The sequence below is a fragment of the Macrobrachium rosenbergii genome, chromosome 45 (genome assembly GCF_040412425.1).
Source record: "Macrobrachium rosenbergii isolate ZJJX-2024 chromosome 45, ASM4041242v1, whole genome shotgun sequence".
Taxonomy (NCBI): Eukaryota; Metazoa; Arthropoda; class Malacostraca; order Decapoda; family Palaemonidae; genus Macrobrachium; species Macrobrachium rosenbergii.
The window spans coordinates 32,994,993-33,013,997 of record NC_089785.1 but is presented as its reverse complement, the minus strand read 5'-3'; the positions used below and the strand labels follow the sequence as shown (position 1 = coordinate 33,013,997).

At 45.0% G+C, this 19,005-nt stretch overlaps 1 protein-coding gene across 1 annotated transcript in view; it reads left to right on the top strand.

The window, feature by feature from the left end:
• The first annotated feature begins 1,835 nt into the window (after positions 1 to 1,835).
• LOC136829890 (metaxin-2-like) overlaps positions 1,836 to 19,005 on the top strand; it is a 31,256-nt gene continuing 14,086 nt past the window's right edge. The window contains exons 1-2 of the mRNA XM_067088968.1: positions 1,836 to 2,002; positions 4,465 to 4,632. Coding sequence (XP_066945069.1) covers positions 1,957 to 2,002; positions 4,465 to 4,632 — 214 coding nt within the window. The 5' untranslated portion in view covers positions 1,836 to 1,956. The remainder of the gene's footprint in view (positions 2,003 to 4,464; positions 4,633 to 19,005) is intronic.

Sequence of the window (19,005 nt, the reverse complement as noted above, 5' to 3'; positions counted from 1 at the left end):
CTCCACTGGCATGGTGTAGGCGTCTGTGATTTGCCCACAGACCTCTGGCAGTAGCTGCCGCAGGAAGATCTCCCTCGACAGACTGATTTCCTTGCGCCTGCCGCTACTGTCAGTCTCGGGGAGGGGGAGGAGGTCCTGGAGGGTGTGCCATACTCAACCCCAGGCAGCTCTCTTGGAGACCAGCATGGAGCAGGTCTCAACAAGAGTAGACTTCAGTTCTTGGAAGGTGGTTGGGGGGGCGGTCATCGTCAACAGCCATGGCGACCTTCTTATAAATTTCCTCCTGGAGGGCGTTGATGGCAATGTCTGCCTTCAACACCTCGTCAGTCAGGCCTGCTACCCAGAACTGCCCCTCGATCCTGTAGAACCACGACGTTGCGTCCTCCCTTAGAGGTGTGCGCGGGAGAGGGTTGCGAGAGGGAGGTGTCCGCCTCCAAGAGGTTCGCGGTAATTTGTACGTGGTTGGGAATGTCTCCATCCATGCTCTTTTCGCGCTCTCACTTGGAGTGTGTGGGAACACTCATGCCAATACACGCCGGGGGACCGTGCCTTATGGGTCGGCTAATGACTCGGTGGCCTGCTGACGAGTGTCAGTTAACGCCCAAACGCTTTGTTACAGCACCTAGTTAGTCCATTAGGGCCGTGGATTAGGTTCATCGGGCCAAGACTTAGTCGCCATTTGGGTCCGTTAATGGCTTCCAAGAACCACTCCAGGGGTCACCACTGTGAGAGAGGTTGAAATAATGAGCAGAGAGACAAGTACTGCTAGTTTATTGGTAAAAAAAAGCAGCTGCTTATAAAGCAGGACGCGGACGTCTGTGTAGTATGCAGAGACCGCTGGTACAAAGATTTACAGATGACCCGATGTCAAACAAGTCCCTTAAAAAACAGGACAGTTCATACAGAGAACATAGTGATAAACAATGGCTAACACATAGAATAAATATCTTGTTACTTGTGCATAATAAATGACTGCCTGGAAAGATGACATGTACACAAATTAAAAATTTTGATGGTAAATATTTATATATTCCGCCCGACCTCAGGGATGTTCTTCACAGGGAACGCATTGAGCGGGGACTTTACAATAGTCCTTATAACCATGGACCTTTTAACAACATCTTGACACAGACGGCGACCTCCAGCGTTCATATAAATATTTTTTTAAAAATATATACCTAATTAGACCCAATGGTAATGACTCTGAATACCAAAAATTGTGACTCCGTGCCTTTTATTCCTCAAAATCGGGAGAAGGATAATGCACTACTGCAGTGTGCAGAAGTACTAGATACATCAATAGTAAGAGTTATTTTACCCGGGCCTATATGAACCTGCCACTCAACATTTTACCATGGGTATTTCAAAGGATACTGAACATATTTGATACTTTCAGGAATAAGATAAATTGGCAAGGAGCAGAAGAAACAGTTCAAGGCGAAGTTTTGCTTGCAGTTACAAAATGGAAGTGGAAAAGTTTCGCCTGAAACAAGAAAAAGTCACTTTTCCAGATGTGAGTAATTAGTTGAATGAATGTGAAATTTAGGTCCTGTTGTGTTTAATTATTTTTAGACTTAAATAATAGAAAAAACTGCAAACACGTTGAAACTAGAAATGACCGTCCCAGGGCATTGGTGCGTTTGAACAGAATAGAAGACGCACCCTAATGTTTACTTTTTAAAATCGACCGTAAGGCAAAATAGAACTGTAAAATGCAAATAAGCTTGTGATTTACGATATTTAAACTTATTTGAAAGACTTCAAGAGAAAAATAAGAGAAGAAAGCATAGTTATTAAGGGATAGGAGACATCGAAGTGTTTTAGCACAACGGAAGACGCCGTTGTTTTGCTCGCCTAACAGAACGCACCCCCAGTTGCCATCCTTCCGGAGACCGTCCCATCGAACCCGATTTCTGTTCACATCTGAAGGATATATTTAAGGATACCAGGAGCCTAATGCCATCAGTCCTCTTAACAGACTCAATATCGGTGGAGCTTGGCGGTGAGCTTTGTGTTTATTATCATATTGAGAGTCAAAATGCCTTGCTTTGGGAGGCCCCTAGCGGCGTACACTGGGCCAGTCGGTATCACATGAAAATGTCACCTACATTTTTGAAAAGAGCAACCATTTACTCTCGTCATTTAGAAGCCCATAAATACTGTAAAAAAATTAAACAAATTGCCACTCGGGCCTAAGGCAGTACCGGCCCCCCCCCCCTCCTTCCATAGCCAATACGGCAAAATTGTAAGCAGTAAAACCCCCTTGGTTACGTTAGGGCTTTATTTTTAGGTTCTTTTGGCCCCCTATCATTTTCTACCCATTTTTGTATGAAAACCTAAAGTGGTCTCCATTCTACCGGACCCTAAGGCTCGTCTTGTCAGGACCGCGGCGGGAGAGGGCGACGTCCGGAGCAGGACGCAGAGTACATAGCCGCAGTTAGGCGCGAGAAATCCGACCTCGAAAACGGGCCAAACCTAACCTATCCCAGAACGCCGTGTCCTGAAGTAACCAGGCCTTAGATTCCTAACCGCGCGCAGGACACCGTGCTCATTATATCGGTTTGAAAAAATGGCAAGAGCTCCGCATCGGGTATTACTTTGGAAATTGATTTTTCCATATTGTTTTGGTTGCTTATTAAGAATTTACCGTTATTTTATGTTGGTCGACCGTAATTAACCTCAGAGTTGTATGCTGCCCGTCCTGGAGTGCTATAGCACATGCGCAGTGTTATAGGGGAGCTTGGTAAAAAGGGGAGTTTCCTTCACTAGGGAGTCCCGGGGCTGGAGTCCCTGACTAAGTAACACGGCCTGCTAGGTTACATTAGGTTAGGGTACATCAGGTCAACACTCTAAGTATAGAAAAAATCAATTTCCAAGATAACAGTCCATGCGGAGGTCTTGCTTAGAAATACCGAAAACATACCTTAAACTTGCCCTATTCAGAATGAGAATGGTCAGATGTCATTGTAACCAAACTTATGATAATTCTTTTCTTTGTTTCCTTGTTAAATAATATACATTTCATAATTTTTTTTTTTTTTTTTTTTTTTTACTCTTTAGGCTAGGCCATAGCCCATCACGTTGTACGTTTCCAACCAGTGTGGTTTGTGTAGATCACTCTGTTTGTTGAATAGTCCCGGCGTGAAAGGTCATCATTCCTAGAGCCCTCATACTTATCCTAACCTAGGGCACTGTAAATTAATATATAATAGGGTTGTGACTAAGTGAAACATAACCTAGGATGCCAGGTCCTTGCCTGGCCCCCAACTCATATAATCTAGGCTGCCAGGTCCTTACTTAGCTAGTGTGATGTGACTTTAAAAACCTTCAGTAATCCTCACCTGAATCATAATCATAATTTGCAGAGATATCATGGGGATGTCAGATTACAACATTGTTCTTCACACTTGTATTTTCCCACCTAAAAAAACCCAGTTTCCCACTGTGGTCCCCATTAATGTAGGATATAAGAGAGTCCAGTGTCTCCAAAATTAGGCATACCTACTAATTTGCTACCAAAATGAATGCAAGAAACATTCAAAATGAACTAAATCAGCAAAATCCTATTTTCAGTTCCAAAATATGATCACAGTTTACTGTAAAAATTACCAAACCACCAAATATTTAATAGCCTAAACAGCACCTTGTTCAGAAACAGATCTTGCAGAAGTAGGTCATGATGGGGATGCAGGAATACATACTAGTCATTTCACACATATCTTTAAACTGCTAATATGTTGTGGAAATGAATGTAAGAAATGTTCAAACACTTAAAATAAAAACTCAAATGAGTTGAAATAATCCAAGGAACAAGTTACATCTTTTTGAACGAAACTGTTACTTAGGATTGAGGCCAGTTTTTTCAAGAAATGAAAGAATTCCAAAATCCTGCATAACTTGAAACATTGTTCGTATATCCACATTTTCCTGTGAAAATAACACCACATACAAAGTACACTAGAAATCTTTACCCACATTGCACTGGGAAAAAAAATCCATTCAGGAGAACTGCTCCCATGACCATCAAAGCATATACAAAGAACTTGGAAAAAAGTCCAAGTATATAAAAACATTCATAGGTAAACAACATGGCAACACTGTCATTTTCATATCAAGCATATTAAGGAGATATATAAACACAGCATAAAAACTCCACCTTCTTCTTACATAAATACAAACCTTAAGTTCTTCACATGGACTTAGCTAAGAGCACAAGCACAGACTTACAGGTAGGTGGAGTTTCCCCCTACCTGTCAGTAGTTAACTACCTTGTCAGTAAGCTTGAATGGTTGTTTCGAGCATACACTCAAAGCTAAATCCTATGTAAAGAACTTCAGGTGTGTATGCCTGGAAAATTACGACTACTGTTCTTTTAAAATTTTCCATATTGTGTACTGGTATTAAAGTGAAATATCTTATTTTATTAATTTTGCTTTCAATTAAAAAGTGTTTTGCCTCTTACAGCACAGGAGCCATGGCCAAATGACGTCAAACTATTTCAGCAGTATGAAGTTGAGCAGATCTTGCTGCCAGACAATGCTAATTGTTTAGCTGTGCAAGCTTTCCTCAAGATGTGTCACTTGAACTTCACATTGGATATGAGAGGAAATGCTGAGCACATGTCCCCCAGTGGTGAGTTAACTTTCAGCGATTGTCAGTTTCTGTAGGAATGTTTTGAGTTACAGTCCGGTATAAATGTGAATCTTGCATATTTACAGACTACCAAACTATTAGAGGTGTTTAAATGAGGTGCCACCTAGTGTGGTATAAATGAGGCTGGTATTCAGTAGAAGTGTGGTATGAAGGAGGATGCTACCTATTAGATATGTGGTATGAAGGAGGATGCTACCTATTAGAAGTGCAGTAGGAACTGGCTAGCACCTATTAGAAGTAAAATTAGGATAGGATTGGAAGTTGCTGCCTGCCACCAATTAAGTATACATAGTGGCAAGTTGCATGCACTCTGGTGTGTATTTGATTAGTAGTAACTTTTGTACTGTTGTGAGGCAGGTGTTGCAATCATTGTTCTCACTAGCTTATGAGACTGCCTTCTGGCTCATTTAGAAGTGAGAGCTTGATATATTCCTGAAAATATGCAATATTAAAGAAGACTTTCTGATCAGAGTTTCCTTATATGTGTCATGTCTCAATTGGCAGCGAAACTATTGTGATGGGTCGTTTTACCACCACAACATACACTTGTATAATTATTCAATACTAGTATTCACTAACCAGAATACGAAATTCACAGTAAGTGAAATCGCATCACAAGACAATCAACCAATGTGTGCAAAACCAATTTGGGGGTGAAAATAAACACTAAGAAAAATAACTTAATTTTAATACATAAAGAAATAGACAGAAATGACGCCTGAACCACTAAATACAATAATTATAATGAAAAACAATTACACTTAATATAAAAAAAAAACACTTACCCAATTAATAAATAGAAAAACAACACATTCAAACGCAATATGGAGGGGGCCCAGAAAGGAGGAGAAGTTCAAAAAGAATGAATAACCTAGCCAAAATACAACACTAAAGTATTCAGAAGTGGTCCTTGTAACAAAGCCGTGATCTGGTTAAACTAAGGATCTCCACGTCTGGAGATTGAGACAGGGTGATGTCAAATTATGGGCCCAACTACGGCGCTGGCCTATACCTCCACCAATTCACAGGCCGTGATCCAACTGAGGCGTCTTGCTCAGCATGCAAACTAATAACAGTCCAAATACCGTACCGTTGGACAGAGAGGTCCCCTTGGCTATGGTAACTGAACCAAGGGTGTAGCAGGATAAATGAATAAATCCTCAAGCTGCTGAAGGTAGTGGATCCAAAATAATCCTAAGTTCAGGATGCCAACAACGTAGCAGTCAACAGCAGCGGCCAAAATCAAGTAGAAACGCCCAGTTCAAGGTTCAGAACACAATTGTCCACCACTTCATTCGGGACGTTGACAACCCCTCGGCCTCCTGGGGCGGAGGGGGTGGGGGAGCTGGGGAGAAAAAACGTACACCCTCAAAACATGAAAGACAAAACGGTCGTTAGTGAAAACGTAAACACAAGAACCACACAAGAACCACTAGAGGAGGAAAACTAGCTAATACATTGTGACAATAATTTAACATTTAAAATTAAAGCTAAGACAAATCAACTAATTAAATAATGACAACAAGATGACACCTCCTCTCCCAAAAGAATTTTTTTTTTTCAAAAAAAAAAAAATTAAAGTAAATAATATTTCAAATTCAAATTTAAAAGTAAAATATAAAATAATCACTTATAACAAAAATAGTCAAACAACAGAAATAATGATTTCATAAAATCTGTAAAAAAAAAAACAATTATATAATTAGAGCATGATACCAAAAACAAAATGAGGGACGGGGTGGCAAAAGAACAAGGATGCAGCTCACAAGAAAGGCACTAACATAATATCAAGATTAACAAAATATCAAAAGTAACCCAATATCATACAATACAAATTCAAAATATTACACAATACAGAAAACCAACACCAAACCAATAGCTCCAAGGCTCTCACATAGGTACATAATCAAGAGCTGCATTGCTCCACTCCGGATTCCACATATTTGTTCATAGGCCATAACTATTTTTACACACTTAACGGTTTCTCACTTCATATCTCACATCGCTCATTGCAAAAATGTTCAGCGAACAAGAGTCATTTACACCACCGTGTCAACACACTAAATCACTATAAAAGTGTCCTACCAAGTACACACACCTATAATGGACGACACAGAGAAAACCAGCACAGTTTTCCCCTGCGCAACCTGAACACGCAAAACTTTCGTGAAGCGTAGTTATGCCTGAAAACACAGAATACCCGGATTAGTAGCTATCATTTCATTAAGTAAACTCTCTGATTAACACCTCAACTGCATAATCAATCACCTAACAGTGTCTTACCGTGTCTCAACGACCATCAACAACCGCCTATGCTACTCATCAGTAGCATAAAAACTATAATAATAATAATATCTGCAAAAGCGTATTCCAGAAATAACACACCACCAACCTATCTTAAAATTACCCTTGCCACAAAATTTAAACGAGTACCATCTTTACCTTCACCTATAAACTTAATATTAAACATAACTAATTTTACAGTCCCAGACATTTATGGAATTCCTGTAAAGAAAAATTCAGATTAATACATATTCATTATCCTTATACACTCATCTACTTCTAAGAATACAAACCTAACTACCTACTTCAACAGCACACACACCGTAATTAGAACGATACAGATACTACCTTAATATCCCAGAGCCCCTTGCCAGAATCCCTACCCAACGCTGCGAGAGAGAGCATCAGCCACTACATTATCTCTTCCCGGTATATGAGAAAACTGCAAGTTCCATTCTTGCAACATGATACTCCACCGCATCAGACGTTGATTTTTATTTTTGTATCTGTTGATGAAGGTCAATGGATTATGATCTGTCATAATCTTTATTGGAGTTCCTGTGGAAGATAGATAAACAGAAAAATGATTAATGGCCAAGATTAATGCGAGTGTTTCCTTCTCGACCGTCGAATATTTGCGTTGAGCGGAGGTTAATTTCTTGAAAAGAACGCTACCGGGTGAGAAACGCCTTGCTCGTCGTTCTGTAATAAGACCGCTCCGACACCGACGTCACTTGCGTCAGTGGCAAGTTTAAAAATGGGAGGTCGAAATCCGGAGCCCTAAGAATGGGGAAACTGAGTAGTATCCCCTTCAAACTTTCAAAAGCATTCTGCGCTTCCTTCGTCCAAATGAACGCGACCTTCTTTTTCAATAGGTTAGTAAGTGGAACAGCGATGTCAGAGAAATTCTTTACAAACCGACGATAATACCCTAGCAAACCTAAGAACTTCCTGACATCCCTTCGGCACTTAGGAACAGAAATCTTTTCAATAGCCTCCACATTTGCTTGCTTAGGGGTAACTTTACCATCTCCAACTACATGACCCAAATAAACAACCTTCGCTTTTGCAAATTCACTTTTCTTTAAATTAACCACCAAACCAGCTTTCTTCAATACCTCAAACAATGCCTTAATACGCTTCAAATGTGTGTCCCAGTCGTCACTATAAATAACAATGTCATCAATATAAACCACACAACCTTCTAAACCATACACCAGCGTGTTCATTAACCTTTGAAAAGTGGCGGCGGCATTTTTTCATACCAAACGGCATAACACGACATTGAAACAACCCTTGAGGTGTAACGAAAGCTGACAAGGCCCTTGCTCGTTTCGACAAAGGAACTTGCCAATAACCTTTTAACAAATCAAATTTACTTATATATTTAGACTTCCCCATGCGATCAATGCAATCTTCTATCCGTGGCAAAGGATAACTATCGGGTTTTGTAACCTCATTAACTCTCCTATAATCAAAACACATACGAAACTCTCCATCAGGTTTCTTAACCAACACCACAGGTGACGACCAAGGGCTTTTGCTTGGTTCGATCAAACCATGTTTTAACATATATTCCACCTCTTTTGCAACAACTTCACTCTTAAAAGGATTTAATCTATATGGCGATTGTTTCACTGGCGTGGCATTACCAACATCCACGTCATGTTCTAAGACAGATGTTCGACCTGGTACATCCGAAAACAATTCTTTATAATCGAACACCAACTTCTTTAGAGACCTACGTTTATCAAAACTCAAATGAGAAACTGAACTATCAAAATTTTTCAAAGAAGTTTTATTACCTGTTGGAAAGTTACCATCATTACCATATTTATCTTCATTAAATTCTTCCTCTGAAAAAGAATAATTACAATTTACAACCTCCCCAACTGTTGCCACAGGAATGACTTTATCCCTTTCCTTATATTCCTTTAACATATTAATATGGCAAAGTTGAAAGGGTTTCCTCCGTTCAGGAGTTTCTACCAAATAATTAACCTCGCTTATTTTTTCAAAACTTTCCAAGGACCTGAAAATGAAGCTTTTAACGAATTACCTGGAAGAGGTAACAACACCAATACCTTGTCGCCTTCAGCGAAGTTACGAATTTTGGTCTTCCTGTCAAAGAAGTATTTCATTCTTCTCTGACTACACAACAAATTCTCACGAGCAAATTCCCAGGCCTTCGTCATTTTATCACCCAAATTAGTCAGATAATCTAATAAATTAATATCAGGAATGTCACCTTCCCATGACTCTCTTACAACATCAAGCGGACCCCGAACACAATGCCCAAAAAAACCAAATTAAATGGGGATAAACCAAGAGACTGACTTGGAGCCGACCGAAAAGCAAATAAAAGATATGGTAATTCTTTGTCCCACTCAGAGCCGTGACTTAGACAATATTTCCTAATCATCGATTTCAGAGTTTGATGAAACCTCTCCAGAGCACCCTGACTTTCCGGATGATAAGGAGATGAAGTCACATGCTTAATACCCAATTCTGCCATTTTCTCCTTAAAATATTTGCTAACAAAGTTTGTACCACAATCAGATTGAACCACCTTAGGCATTCCGAACCTAGTAAAAAAGTTAATTAATACCTCAACAATTTTTACAATTTTGATGGATCGTAGAGGAATTGCTTCTGGATAACGGGACATTTTATCCATCATGGTGAAAATATACTCATTCCCACTACGAGTCCTGGGCAACGGCCCGACAACATCAATGATAATTTCCTTAAAAGGTTCAGAAACCACAGGGATGGGACATAAAGGAGCTTTTGGAATAACTTGGTTTGGCTTACCGACCTTCTGACAGATACTACAGCTATTGACAAATTTCTTCACGTCGGATTTCAATTTGGGCCAGTAATAATCCTTAAGCAATTTCCCAGCTGTCTTGTGGATTCGAAATGACCCGCCAAACCATTATCATGTGCCAACGACATCAAGCCAATCCTGTGAACATAAGGAACCAATATCTGTTTTAAAACTTCATGTGCACTATTGCCAGCCTCTCTAGGCCTACTCAACCTGTAAGGAATGTTATTAATTATTTTAAACTTTGGGGCAGTTAAATCATCCACTTCGCCCGACTCAACATGAAGGTCCCGAATTCTTGTTTCTGAGCTTTAATTAGCTCTTCCTTTGTCCAATTTGGAAGGTCTTTTGCAATATTCCTATCTACAACCAAATTACTACCACTACTACTACTAATACTACGTTCTAAACTACTACAATCGTCTGTTGTTGACTCTGCAGCGTCAACACCACTAGCTCTAGAACGAGTAACGACAGCAATTTCACGATTCATTAAAATTGATCCTGATTATTTTTATAAGCCACATCATTTCCTAACACAATATCTACATCTTTAACAGGAAACCTATTCACAATGGCCAACTTCAATATTCCTGAAAAAGATGGACATTTTAAATGGAAATTACCGATGGGATAGGACTCAACTGAATCGGGAAAGCCAGACAACAGAACAAACTCTTCAAAGTCATGGACAAAATCGCAAGGTAATGCCTCTCTTAAAATCAACGACTGAGCGCTCCCGTGTCCGCAAAAATGCGAACCACCCTTTCTTTGTCTGAATCCACAGACGAGACACTACCACGGACAAGTACCTTTCAAAGCAATTGGTTAGTCATTGTTCAGTCGTTCTCGTTTGGACGGGCTCTCTCTCTTGCTTATCAATGCCCATAACTGATCTACCCTTAGCTTGTAGGGACTTCTTAAAGGCAAAACACTGACTTTTTACATGCCCCCTTTTATTACAGAAGAAGCATGTCATGCTTCTTAACCTTTCAGGATTATTTATGTTACCTCTGTCAGGAGAAACACGATTGTTATTAGCAGAAAAATGATTATTATTCTGCCTCCTGGGCTGACTCCTATTAACATAATTAGGCCTCCCAAAAACATTGTAATTATTATTATTATTATTATTATTACTCTGACTTTTTCTAACACAACCAGGCTTTATATTACTCATCACCCCTAACTCATTCTTATGTGACAGGTAATATTCGTCACTAGCAATGGCAACCTCCTGCAAAGTATCAATCTTTAATTCTTCCAAATGCACCTTCAACTTATCGGGTACACACCTCTTAAACTCCTCTACAAGTACCAATTCTTTCAACCCTTCAAAATTGTCAACTTCTTTCGACTTTAACCAATCTTCAGCATATTGCCTCTTACCCCTAGCAAATTCTACGAACGTCTGTTCCTATCTTTCTGTAAATTCCTGAAACGCTGTCTATAAGCTTCAGGGACAAGCTCATAAGCCTTTAGCACAATGGCTTTCACATTATCATAGTCGGATGATAAACTCTCATCCAACGTAACATACACTTTCTGAGCCCTACCTATCAATTTACTCTGGATAAGTGTCGTCCAGTACTCTTGAGGCCACTGCAATTTAGCGGCAATCCTCTCAAATGAAACAAAAAACTCCGCTACATTACACTCTTGAAAATGTGGCACAAATTTGAGTGCCTCTGACAAATTAATAGTAGGCGTCACCTCCCTGGTTGGGGAAGAGGGAGAGGAAACAGGATCCATTAAACGCATTTCCCTCTCAAACTGCCTCTCTCTCTCTCTTTCCTCTGCCCTAAATTTTTCTATATTGAACTCTATTGTTTTTAACTCAATTTGCTTATTCAAAAACTCTACAGACACTTCCTCTTTGACTACCTTCATTTCCCCCTCTGTCTTCACAGTTTTAACATAATCATATACCTTCAACAACAATAGGCCCTTCCTTACAGACGAATCAAATTCAATTTCCAAATGCTGAGCCACTTGCTCTAACTCAAGCCTATCCAACTCTGCGAGCCTTGCTTGCCACCCCTCTCCACTAAGAAGCTCTAAAACATCAATAGTACACATTTTGCTCAATCAAACCTCAAAACAATACCCCCAAAAAAAAATATCAAATCTGGAGAAGGTGTAAAACTGTTGCCCAAAAATAAAACCCCCAGAATCAATTTTGCACACTAGTGAATACTTGCAGGAACAAAATATCCTGTCAAAACGGTCGCCAGTTTGTGATGGGTCGTTTTACCACCACAACATACACTTGTATAATTATTCAATACTAGTATTCACTAACCAGAATACGAAATTCACAGTAAGTGAAATCGCATCACAAGACAATCAGCCAATGTGTGCAAAACCAATTTGGGGGTGAAAATAAACACTAAGAAAAATAACTTAATTTTAATACATAAAGAAATAGACAGAAATGACGCCTGAACCACTAAATACAATAATTATAATGAAAAACAATTACGCTTAATATAAAAAAACACTTACCCAATTAATAAATAGAAAAACAACACATTCAAACGCAATATGGAGGGGGCCCAGAAAGGAGGAGAAGTTCAAAAGAATGAATAACCTAGCCAAAATACAACACTAAAGTATTCAGAAGTGGTCCTTGTAACAAAGCCGTGATCTGGTTAAACTAAGGATCTCCACGTCTGGAGATTGAGACAGGGTGATGTCAAATTATGGGCCCAACTACGGCGCTGGCCTATACCTCCACCAATTCACAGGCCGTGATCCAACTGAGGCGTCTTGCTCAGCATGCAAACTAATAACAGTCCAAATACCGTACCGTTGGACAGAGAGGTCCCCTTGGCGATGGTAACTGAACCAATATATACTGTTCATTTCCCCTTCTGGTAAACATTTTATTCCTGCAGATGACAATTTGAAGACAAGAAATTGACAAATTGATTGGGAGTTGACTTGGTCAGAGACTCATTTTAGAGGAAGAGGGATCCTTTTAAAGAAGAAGTTCTGTAATCAACCTGTTATTATTAATTTGTTATAGAAGGCAATTCTTCCTTAGGTGTAAATTATTGGTGGTTTGAGCTGATACAATGTCATTCATCCAAGTACTGAACATTTGTGTGAAGGTCGATGTAAAACATACCATTTGTTCCGACACAATATACAAACCCTCGGTCCTGTACATTAGGAATTACTTTCAGGCGTAGGCTTGAAACGGCCGTTAAACTCATGAGCAAGTTGGTTAGACAGTAACTACCGCCAGGTAGGCGGGGATACCCGCCAGGTAGGCGGGTATACCCGCCTGCCCGGATGTAAACATTCCAGTTTGTTTTCGGCCGTCATGCGTTGCTGACGTGATTTCGTTCTCTCCGCCTGACTGTCGTTAAGCTCTTATTATTTCCCGGTGGGATCTTTCTGTTTTTTTTTTTTTTATATATACATGTGTTTGATATTTATTAATACAAACCCACAATTTGTGATAACCTTGTATAAGCCGTCGTGCCCTACCTGTGTCTTGGGTTTGACGGCCAAGGGCGTAACTGGAGTAGCGTAACCAAGTGGTAATGCTTCTCTTCCAGCAGCCCATTACGTAAATACTGAAGGCGCCCCTGTACTTTCGGAGATATAGTTTGGGACACAATATCTTCACTCCCCTTCATCCATCAGGACGTAAGAGTTAGTTCCCTTCTTGGGCTTCCGCCCTCCGTGTATAAGGGCCATCATTAATATCTTCCTACTTATGCTGAGTGTTGCTCGCCGCCTGCGCTTAGAGAATTACGGGCCGAGTCGCGGGTTGCGGGCGTCGTCAATAAGTTCCGCTTCCACGGCGCCCTTGGTGGCCTCCCCTCCGTCCATTTTTCTCTTCCCGTAGGTTCTTCCCCCCTTTAGTAGATCTCTCTCTTTCGCCCTCTTCGCTCACTCGTCGGGCGAAGACGGGGGGGGGCGGGGAGCGATCGGGCGACCTCGTCTAGTACCTCCTCCCGCTGCGTAGAGCAGTTCCCCTTGTAGCGGGAGGAGCCTCCCTCTGCTAATCATCTTTGCTTTTCTTTCAGGTTGACAGTGAGCATCGCAGACACAGCAGTAGTTGGCTGGATATATCAAAGAAAATCTCGCATGAAGCAGTCCCGACATTCATACAGTGTTGCTTCGGGATCGACCACAATACCTGATTAGATGACATTTTCCATGTCGGAATCACTCTGACTGTTCCCGCCGATGTAGTTCGATCGCTGTCATTGCTGGTTTTCATGTATGCTGTTGCAATGCCTCCTGCGTATCTGTGGTCCATCTGCTCCTGCTGTTCCCTGTGTTATGCTCTTGTCAACTCGACGACAGTCTCTGGGCTGCTCTTCCTGGTCTCCTGCCGCAGCCGCCCTGATCGTTCCTGTTGCTGCTGGTGACTTTCAAATGACATTCTGTCCATTGCAGTAGCTCCTGCCTTCCGAACCGCTAACGTAGCTCCTGCATCGGATGTCCTGATCGTGCCTGCTTCTTCTCCTAGTGATCGTGGCTGGGGCCGCTTCCGTTGTGTTCCTGCCAGCTGCCCTGGAGGTTACGATGTCTGCCATCCTGTAGAAGATGTTGGCGTGAAAGGGAAGGAAGTCGCCTTGTGGAAGTGACGTTCCTGGCCGCTGCAATAGCTCCTGCCCTTCGATCCTGTGCTGTAGCTCCTGCATCAGCTGGCCTGATCATTCCTGCCGCTTCTGGCGGTCGTGCTCTGGGCCGCTTCCGTGCTTTCCTGCCAGCTGCCCCAGGGGTTACGATGTCTGCCATCCTGTAGAAGATGTCGGCGTGAAGATATAGGAAGTCGTCCTGTTGAGGTGATGTTCTTGGCCGTTGAAGTAGCTCCTGCCTTCCAAACCGCTGCCGTAGCTCCTGCATGGGCTGTCCTGATCATGCCTGCTGCTTCTCCTGGTGTCCTGGCTGCGTCCGTTGTGTTCCTGCCAGACTACCCTGGAGGTTACGATGTTTCGTGTCCACCATCCTGTAGAAGATGTCAGAGTGGAGGTGAAGGAAGCCACCCGTGGAAGTAGCCGCCGTCTTCTTCATCTTATCTTTGATTTCGTCTTCTGCAGCGTCTTCCCTTCCTCTCCCGAGGTCTAAGGGGTCCCGAGAATCGGACAGACCTCTGTCGGCCGAAGGAGAGGAATGCTGCTGCTTCCCCTTGATGCCCTTGGACGTCTAGGGACTGCCTCCTTCCAAGGAGGCAGTGGGTCTCTTGCTGGCTCTTCCCGACCTTCGGGTTAGGAAACCGATTGGCATAGCCCTGGGTTTGTTCCGACACAATATACAAACCCTCAGTCCTTTACATTAGGAGATACTTTCAGGCGTAGGCTGGAAAACGGCCGTTGAACTTCAACAAGGTGGTTAGGCAGTTACTGTCCGGGAGGCGGGAGCACCGCCTGCCCGGATGTAAACATTCCAATTTGCTTTCGGCCGTCGTAGTGCACGGATGTTGTTCTTCGCTCTCTGCCTGACTGCATTTTTTCTCTTCATCATTCTTGGTGGGAATTTTCCTTTTTCTTTTTTGTATTATGGATAAATCATCTAAATCCTCCCATCCCCAGCGTGTGTGTCCTGGGGTGGGAGGAAAAAAGTGTAATTCTTTTAGATCTAGAGTCGATGTGGACCCACACGCTCTCTGCACATCTTGCAGGGGGCGGGTGTGTTCACGCGACTCTACTTGTAATGAGTGTTGTTTGTGGTCCTCCGAGCAATGGGGCAAGTTCGAAGGAGGAGATCTTACCGTCGTAAGCCTACCAAGGAGTCGTCCCGAGGAAATACGCCCCCGACGACCCCGTTGGTGGCCGATGTTTCGGGTTCGTTTCTACCTCCCAGCGAACTTCCTCTTCTTGCTCCCTCTCCCTCGGGTGAGGATTCCCCCTCCCCTTCCTCTTATGTTTCTTCGTTTGTGGAAGGGCACGGGGGAGAGTTGGACCGCGGCTTCATCTCGAAAGTCTCTTCCCGTTCCGGAGGGGAGTTTTTCCCTTCGGAGCGAGTGGAAGCTTCTTCTATTAACCCGAATTTTACTTCAGGTACCGGGCTCGATAGCCAGACGATGATACCAAGTTCACCCTGGCTGCACCCGGGCCTACCTGGCTCGGCTGTGGAAGGTTTGGCTCCCATGGCCCCCCCTCCAGTCACGACCCACACGGCAGCAACAGCCACTACCACGACTGTCACCTTCTCACGGTTTGTCCAGATGCCGATTTCAGTTGCTTCGCATCTGGACACCCAGGTATCGGCGTCATCCGCGGGCCAGCACGCTGTTCCCCTGCCACCTGGCTTTCTGGCACCATTCTCGCGACTGGCCCCTCCTACATGGTGACGTCATCGCACCCGTATGTGACTGTTGCTGCCCCCGTTGCTGAACATGGCCTGGCCTTGATACGGTTCCTCGTCTGTCTCTCCAGCCCGGCCCTTCGCGTCTGCCTCAGTTCCCTTTCCAGCGACCTTGGCGCGGCCCGCACCAGATCTACACGCGGGGGGGCGGCGCTTGCATCCCTGGCCCCGCCCACCGGTTCCTGGCGACACGCGGCTCGCTGCCCAGGCAATTGCTGGTCCGAGCTCCGCCGTCTCTGCCCGGTTGCACCTTCTGCTGTTGTGGCCCCTCTTGCTGTTCCTGTTCCTGCTGTTCCTGAGTCCGTCTTCGCTTTCCTGGATTGGTGATCTGACTGCTTTCCTGAAGCAGATGGTGAAGAAGAAGAAGAAGAAGAAGAGGTCTAGGAAGGTGTCGTCGTCGTCTTCATCTTCGTCTTCATCGCCGCCGCCGTCTGTCTGCTGCTTCTTCCTCTTCTTCTTCCAAGGCTTCAGCGGCCGAAGAAGAAGAAGTCTGTCTCTCCCCGCCTAAGAAACCTCGTACTGAGATTTCTAAGGGTCTGCCTCCTTCCACACAGAAGGCAGTGGGTTCTCTCGTTGGTTCTTCCCGATCTTCGGATCAGGGAACCGCTGTTCCGGCCTCCGGGCCAAGGGCAGCGGGAGCCAAGGGTGTGCAGACCAAGGTCGGCACTCTCCCCGCTGCGCCTAAGAAACCTCCTGCTTCTAAGGCCAGCGAGACCACGCCGGACTCTCGTTCGCGAGTTGCTCGAGTACCCGGTCTCCAAGGAGACCAGGATACCCCAGTCTGTTACGGTGGACACTTCTCGCCGTACAGACCAGGGCGTGGGACGAGAGAAAGAGCCGGGGCATGCAGGTGCCCCTTCTCTTCCTGCTGGCACTCCATCCAGTGCCAGGTCAGGTTCCCAGGATAATGCTTCAGCCCCGAGGGGCCGAGTGCATGGAGAAACAGGGAAGAAGTCCCCTGCTCAGTCTTCCCGAGAGGCTTCGGCCTCGAAGAAGTCTGGGGCGCGTCTAGAGGACAGTGCAAGCCCGCGCCAGCCAGCCGCGCGTTCGACTCCTCCCAGTCCCAGGCCACGCCCACGGGGCCAGACTGGCTCAGGGGAGGCGAATGCGCGGCTCGACTCTCGCGAGCCGCTCCGCTCTCCTCGGGAGACCGTTTCACCTGGGTTGAAACGTTCTCCTCGACCTGAGGGCCCGTCATCACCGCGGGTTGGTGACCGCCCTCGGCCTCCTGCCTCTACTGGTTCTGCCAGTAAGGGCAGTGGGAGCGCCCGATCTTCCTCGCCTGTCCCCTCCGCTCCTTCGGTCTCCTCCAAAGGGCGTGAGTCGGAGAGGAGGAACTCTGGGGAGTGTTCTCCTCAGAGTTCAACTGCATGGGGTAAGTTCTGGCTCGGTCCTCGGCTCGACCAGGTCCTATGCCCGTGTAGTTCAGGAAGATCCTCAGGGGTCTGCCGAGGTTCTCCTCCCCTGCGGGGAGAGTAGTTGGGAGGACCGCACCCTGGAAGGACTTGAAGGTCCTCTGCCCCAGGATGCGGACACCCCGAAATACAGAGGACTTTTCGGAGGTTATCGCGCTGATTCGTCGGCACAATGACCTCGGGGAAGGGACCACGGCTTTGTCTGTGGATTGTCCTTCGCGCTTCGAATCCTTCTGGGGTCCTAAGAAGGAACCCAAGGCTTCGTGGGGCTGCTGTGGTCCACGCTTGCCGAGGGTATTTCGATCAAGTGAACGGTCTTGTGTCTGGGCAAGACAGTTCCTTCGATCGAGCCACTCGGAGAAGCTTCTTCCTCCCCCTCTACCTCGTCAAGCGTTTTACTCTCCAGTGGAAGGAGCGTTGCTGACTAAACAGGTTGACCCGGACCTGACTCGTCTGGATCCGGGTCTTTCGTTACAGCAATTGTCGGCAGAGAATGTTTCTCTCTCCCAGCAAGAAGCTGCAACCCTGGAAGCCACCGCCATGGCGGCCTTTCAGGCAGTCTCCTGGCTCGATCTGTGGTCCTTCACAGTATCGAAGGTAGCCGCTTCCTCAGGTGCTATCGTACCTGGGGAGGACTCTGCTTTTGGGAGACTGTGCCAGTCTGGAGGTAGGGCTATTTCCTACCTTGCCCACCAGACTGCAAACCTGTGGGCAAACTTGGTGTTAAAGCGAAGAGACGCTGTTCTCTCTCGCTTTGCCAAGTCTGTAGGTCCCAGTCGGCAACGCTCTGGCGGAATGGACCGTTGCTGGGTTCCTCCTCTCTCTTCCCTAGAGAGTTGGTGGATGCTGCGGTGGACAAACGCCGTGCCGATGAGAACGACCGGCTTGTCCATCAGGCAGTGGTTAAGACCTCCGGTCTTCGTTCCACTGCAGCCAGGCCTTCGGGCCAGGCTGGCTCTTCCTCGGCCCCTAAGAAGTCCCAGTCTTGAAGGGGTCCCGAGGAAACACCCAGCCTTCTTCTTCCTCGAAAAGGGGGTTACTCCGTCCTTTTCAGCCCCCTTTCCAATCTGGTAGAGGGGCAAGGGTTAGAAGAAGAAGGGGAAACGCTAGGGCGGCGTTCCCCCAGAAGCTGCCAAAGGTGGGGGCCTGTCGAGCCATTGGGCAACGTGGCAGCGACACGGAGCCGAGACCTGGATAGTGGATGTCCTTCGGGAGGGATATCTCCTACCCTTCGAGTCTCGGCCTCCCCTCACCTACACTCCGGTCCGTCTCCAAACTTATCTTTCAGGTTCGTTGAAGGACATCGCACTACAGCAAGAAGTGCAAGCCATGCTGAGCAAGAATGCTGAAGAAGTCGTGTCGGACCAGTCTCCAGGCTTTTACAGCCGGATCTTTCTCGTAGAGAAGGCATCAGGAGGATGGAGACCAGTCATAGACCTCTCTCCTTTGAACCATTTCCTTCGCCAGACTCGGTTCACGATGGAAACAGCACGA